The sequence below is a fragment of the Neoarius graeffei genome, chromosome 3 (genome assembly GCF_027579695.1).
Source record: "Neoarius graeffei isolate fNeoGra1 chromosome 3, fNeoGra1.pri, whole genome shotgun sequence".
Classification (NCBI taxonomy): domain Eukaryota; kingdom Metazoa; phylum Chordata; class Actinopteri; order Siluriformes; family Ariidae; genus Neoarius; species Neoarius graeffei.
In genome coordinates this window covers 89717254-89723406 of record NC_083571.1, presented here as the reverse complement: position 1 = coordinate 89723406, position 6153 = coordinate 89717254, and the positions used below count along the sequence as shown (strand labels likewise).

The following is a 6153-nucleotide window of genomic DNA, read 5'->3' as shown; positions in this document are numbered from 1 at the left end:
CAACAAAATGTGGCAGGAGAGATGGAATACAGAGGAGAAAGGAGGGCATCTATATAATTTACAAAAGGAGGTGGTGTTTAGAAGGGGTGGTGAACTGAAACTACAGGAGGAGGTTTGGTTGACGAGGCTGAGGATAGGACACACAAGTCTAAATAGTGGGTCATATACAATAGGGAAACATCATTCTGGGGCCTGTGCACACTGTGGAGAAGTAGAAAAGGTTGAGCATGTTCTTATACACTGTACACAGTATTCCAGTGAAAGACAGAAGATGGGGAGAACATTAAGAAAATCTGTAACTATAGACAACTTATTAAGTCAGCCATTCACACAATCAGCAGTAACAGCTCTAACACAGTATTTAAAGGACACTCAACTAGCATTCCATGTCCCAACAGCCAGCCGCTGTGTTCTGCCTCAAGTGGAGGAGTTTAAGTATCTCGGGATCTTGTTCACGAGTGAGGGAAGGATGGAGCGTGAGATCGACAGGCGGATCGGTGCAGCCTCCGCAGTGATGCGGTCGCTTTACCGGTCCGTTGTGGTGAAGAAGGAGCTGAGCCAAAAGGCGAAGCTCTCAATTTACCGGTCGATCTACGTTCCGACTCTCACCTATGGTCATGAGCTTTGGGTAATGACCGAAAGGACAAGATCGCGGATACAAGCGGCCGAAATGAGTTTCCTTCGCAGGGTGGCTGGGCGCTCCCTTAGAGATAGGGTGAGAAGCACAGTCACTCGGGAGGAGCTCGGAGTAGAGCCGCTGCTGCTCCACATCGAGAGGAATCAGCTGAGGTGGCTCGGGCATCTTTTTCGGATGCCTCCTGGACACCTCCCTGGGGAGGTGTTCCAGGCATGTACCCCCGGGAGGAGGCCCCGGGGAAGACCCAGGACACGCTGGAGGGACTATGTCTCTCGGCTGGCCTGGGAACGCCTCGGTGTTCTTCCCGAGGAGCTGGCCGAGGTGTCTGGGGAAAGGGAAGTTTGGGCTTCCCTGCTTAGACTGCTGCCTCCCCGACCCGGTCCTGGATAAAGCGGAAGAAGACGAGACGAGACTCAACTAGCAAATAGAATTTAGTTGTATATATATATATATATATATATATATATATATATATATATATATATATAGGTGGCATGGTGGTGTAGTGGTTAGCGCTGTCGCCTCACAGCAAGAAGGTCCTGGGTTTGAGCCCCGGGGCCGGCGAGGGCCTTTCTGTGTGGAGTTTGCATGTTCTCCCCGTGTCCGCGTGGGTTTCCTCCGGGTGCTCCGGTTTCCCCCACAGTCCAAAGACATGCAGGTTAGGTTAACTGGTGACTCTAAATTGACCGTAGGTGTGAGTGTGAATGGTTGTCTGTGTCTATGTGTCAGCCCTGTGATGACCTGGCGATTTGTCCAGGGTGTACCCCGCCTTTCGCCCGTAGTCAGCTGGGATAGGCTCCAGCTTGCCTGCGACCCTGTAGAAGGATAAAGCGGCTAGAGATAATGAGATGAGATGAGATATATATATATATATATATATATATATATAATCAGTATCCTTGTAATTGGTTTACGGGAAGATTTTGTTCAGTTATCCTCGTAGGTCCGTGTACGTCGCGGCCATCCGATTACGGTTTTGATTTAGAAAAATAAAAAATAGAAAACGACCTGTATTTCATTTTTCGTTTTAAAATCAATGAACAGAAAGTTGGAATAGACTTATATTTTGTTGTTCTTCTTAAAATCTAAAAAAACATAAACATGAAAAGGCTCTTTACTTGACTTTGGGTGGTGTGGAAAAAAGGAAATTTGGACTTGAGAAAAAAACATTGCTTCTTCCATTCCCGAGTTTGCCTTGAGGACTTTTTGCAATGACCCGGAAGTTGTGCTTTTCTGCGAGCTCCACAAAACCTGAGAATACCACCTCTACGGAGAAGACATTTGTATGTAGCCAACTGTTAGATCCAAAATGTCTTTAGATCAGTACTCGGATTTTATAAAACACAAGAGATTAAGTGGGATGGCATGTGCCGATATTGCTGCAGCACTGACGGGTCACTTTGGTTCTTTAAGAGGATTTTCAGAGAGGAATGTATGGCGGTGGTGCACAGAGCAAGGACTTGGCGCAAAGGATTTCTGCCCTGACAGGCAATTGGAAAGTGAAGTGGCGAAAGCTACTGAAGAGGTGTGGTGTTTGTCACAGTGTGAATAAAAATGTTTTATGTTCCGGTATTCCAAAAGATCGCGTAGCGCTGTATCTTTGACATGCCCTTATTATGGTTGCCATGGCAACGATAAACACACTGCAGCTGGAAGTGCCCCTCATTGAAAAAAAGTCAACCAAAGATGGTTGATGGTCTACCAGAGCCCTGGTTCTACGCTTATACTATTCTTTTGTCAGTAGGCTAGAATTACTTTAGTATGCTGCACAGTTGCATAGTTGACACATGATTGTGCATATGCAGAGTATCTCATCTTCTCAACACACAACACACCTTGTAGGCCATACAAGGGAATTTTCTGTAACATACATAATTACTGAGTGTAAAAAATGCAGTGAAATTGGGCTGCACTGAGGGTGGTGGGGGTGGTGGTGGTGGACGATGTAAAGGCGATGAATGATGTGAACAAAGGGCACGAGCGAGCCTATGTGGCTTGCTTGGGGGGTGAGGGGGGCAGTTAAAATTCGAGCAGAAGAAACCTTGGGCAGATCCCTGGCTCAAAGAGTCAACCCAGTTAACTGCCAGCTAGGGGTCATGCAGGAAGAGGGAGTCAAGGAGAAGGCCTTGTGTGTGTGTGGGGGGGGGGGGGCATGAATTAATCTTAATAATGATAAATGCATCATGATAAATGCATCAAAACATAAAATTCCTTTCTCAGACTGGGTCGTACTACGGAAGAAAAATGGTGACTGCCTATCTTGCTGCAAAAGGGGTCAAAGCTTCAGAGGGCAGAGTGGGCAAAGTCCTACAAACAGTTAACCCACCATACCATGCAGCAAGACAGCAAGTAAGGCCAAATACAATGTCTCATCATACATAGGCTTGTTGAAAAGGTATTGAAAAGGTGTGCATACCAATGAGAGACAGTTTTTATTTATTATCTATTTATTTATTTTACTATAGGGTGCCGGAAACCTTAACCCAGTGCCTTACAATGCTGAATATGTGGGTCACAAGTTACACATTGACCAAAATGAAAAATTGGTCATGTTTGGAGTGACCCATGTCATGGCTATTGATGGGTACAGTAAGAAGATTGTTGGGCATTCAACAATGCCCATCAAAAACAACATTATAATTTATGATGAAGTGTACAGGTAAGAAAGAAAATAATATGCCCCCCTTTCTTGAGAGGATCACCATTATAGATGTTAGCTGTTCAATGTATTCGTTAGTAATTCTATTTAAGCTTGACATTTTCCACATGTTTATGTATTGTTTTCAGGCCAGCTGTGATGTCCTACAGGATATGGGACCAAGTGCGTGTAGACTGTGGAAGGGAGTTTTTCTTGATCTTATTTGTCCAGGAGAAGCCACAACAAGGAAAGGCAGCCATACCTTCAAACACCATCGACCAGGGTAAAACAAATCACACACATCAATCTAATTAATGCTTGCTGTGCTGGGGGCCTGTAGCATGACACTATCCTCATAATCTTTTCATCTGCACAGAATCATACAATTGAAAGGATGTGGTTAGAAGTAAATCAAAGGGTAAATTTTCCCCTGAAGACTGCGCTTGTTCAGATGTGTGACCAGGAGGAAATTTGTTTGGATGACAGCTTGACAAAATTCTGCACATCCAACCTAACATGTCACATATCCCGAATTGGCCTCACAAATTTTGTGAAAGCATGGAATGCCCACAGAATTCCAGGTACTTGCATTGCTTACATTTTTATTTATTTTGTTTTTGTCAGTAAGCATGTATAGCTACATATCAAGCCCTTATTTTTAACAGGAAAGGGGATACCAAATCTCCTCTGTGGTCAAGGATGCCCAGCAAAGGTCTTGGAAGACAATCTACCTATTGGTGAAATTGCAGCAGACCTCTACCAGCAGGAAGTGGGGACAGCACTAACTCCAGAGAAGCTGTGTTTGGCACAGACCCTTTTTCCAATGAGGAAGCCCGCAGAAATGCTGAAAGCGAGTTTGCATCACACTTTGATCCCTTGTCACTTTTGCACAGTGCAGTCAACAACAATTTTAGCCCATTTCAGAATGCACTTAGGTGTCTTATTGATATCACTAGACAACATGCTGCTTAAGAGTAATGTTTGTTTCCTTAACATTAGTCCTGCAATTTCAGGATTGTAATACACTGCTTTGTCTTGCCATTTACCATGTCTTTGATGGTTGAGCAGAAGGTTCTTATGAAAGATGCACAATCCAAACAATGATGCTCAGAAATAAACATTTTTATCAAAGGCCAAAGGAAATATGCATTTTATATGAATTAATTGTTTTATTCAGTAACCACTCTAGTTTAGGCCTCTGTACTCTGAACAGTGCAAACAACGATGTCCAAAAATAAACATTTATTAAGAACGAAAAGTAAGAGGCCAGTAGCAGCTCACAAAATTAGGCCTCTGCAGTCTTAAAAAATAACAATCACTGCAGAGAGACCCAGTGTCTCATGTATATTTTCACTAAAAGCTTCAGCTCTGCATTTCAGGCAGTGCTCAGAGGTAAGCAGCCACTGCTCCACACAGGTCCAACACCCAACAAGAGACCTGCAACAGGTTGCAAAGACGGGTCTATCCATTATATCTGCAAAATATCAAAGAAGAGAAAACTATGTAATAATGGTAAATGAATTATAGTTATAATTTGTTTTACCCTCTAAATGAGAAGTCATAAGTGCTTCACCAACACCCCTCATATTCACCAATTTACACACAATGAATCACCCCTCTGCTTTGCACTTTTAATTACAGAGAATGGATCAGCAGCATGTCCATGCTGTGTAGTTTCATACCTTTACAAACAAGGCAGGATACACCTTCCATTGCTGGCTTCAGGGCAGCAGTCGTCAGAGCTGCTGTAGTCGTAGTCTTGACCACCTCTGACAGCCGGGTTATGTTGTCTCTAATTTCTTGTAGTTGGTCCAGTGTTTGCTGGACTGGAAAGCTATCCTCAACCCTGCGACTTAAATGTACAGAAAAAAATGAGCTAGTTCTATACATTATTCAACAAAGGAGTGAAAAGCTTTTTCCACTTTGGCAATTGCTTTACGTCATTTTGTATTACCTAGTTCTTGATCTTCGCCCTGACTGGAACTCCTGGAAGTCCTCATCCATCAAGGCATAAATCTTCCTTGAATTTTGTTTCCAGTAGTGGGAAGCTTAAAAGTCAGAGTACATATCACAACATATCAACATAATATATAACATATAACAAAAACAACATCAGTCTTAATTCAAAAACAGCAAGCTAAGGTTAGATAATTACTTCTTGTGCCTTCGGAATCCATAATCTTGTTCCCCTGAGAGTCAGTGAGGGTGATTGGGTCATCAGTGCCAAGGGCTTCTTTCACTTTGTTTGAGATGCCTTGTAGTGTGGCTTCAGCCTCAGTGAATCTATTCACAAGTGTGCGTGAGGTTGTCAGCCGGTTGTCAACAACATCAGCAAAGTGTACTGACCTGAAGATAAAACAAAAACACATTCAGTTGCTCATGTTTCCTACTTCGACAGCTGAAATATCAGTAACAAACACACACACGCACCTTCAGTATCTCACAGAAGTGACTGCACCCCTAAACTCAAATGTGCACCTGTAAGGCATCCTCCAGCAGAAGGTAGAGGAGCACAAGGTGTCTAACATCCATGTGCTCAGTGGCGTCATCATGGAGACACACACACCTATACGTGTGTGTGTGTTTTATTTAGCAGTAGATATTAGGTAGCTCACCTTTGAAATGTTCTTCCCATTGGTCCCTGTCGTATATTTGACGGACTGGGAGAGGAGGAGGAAGATGAGGAGGAGAAAGAGGCTAGCCGCCTAAATGCAAAAGGTGTAGAGCATGTAGGAGCATTGTGTGCGGCGTTTTGCTCGGGGTCGCCATGCACCTCGTAGTGTCCACGGCTTACCAGAGTCAATGTTGAAAAATACCCAGTGTCTTCTGGGAATAGGGCCGTATTGGAATCATCCGTCAGATATAGGGAATCCCCAGT

General features: G+C 43.7%; 1 protein-coding gene and 1 pseudogene across 1 annotated transcript; one reads left to right on the top strand and one right to left on the bottom strand.

Moving 5' to 3' along the window:
• The first annotated feature begins 1946 nt into the window (after nt 1–1946).
• LOC132882624 (uncharacterized) lies at nt 1947–4247 on the top strand (annotated as a pseudogene).
• A 329-nt stretch (nt 4248–4576) lies between these two features.
• LOC132882623 (uncharacterized) lies at nt 4577–5824 on the bottom strand. Its single transcript, XM_060915710.1, has 5 exons — nt 5754–5824; nt 5431–5621; nt 5230–5323; nt 4958–5127; nt 4577–4749 (listed from the first exon to the last, which is right to left on the bottom strand). Exons 1-5 carry the CDS (start codon nt 5822–5824, stop codon nt 4577–4579), a joined length of 699 nt encoding a protein of 232 aa, XP_060771693.1.
• Nucleotides 5825–6153: the final 329 nt, after the last annotated feature.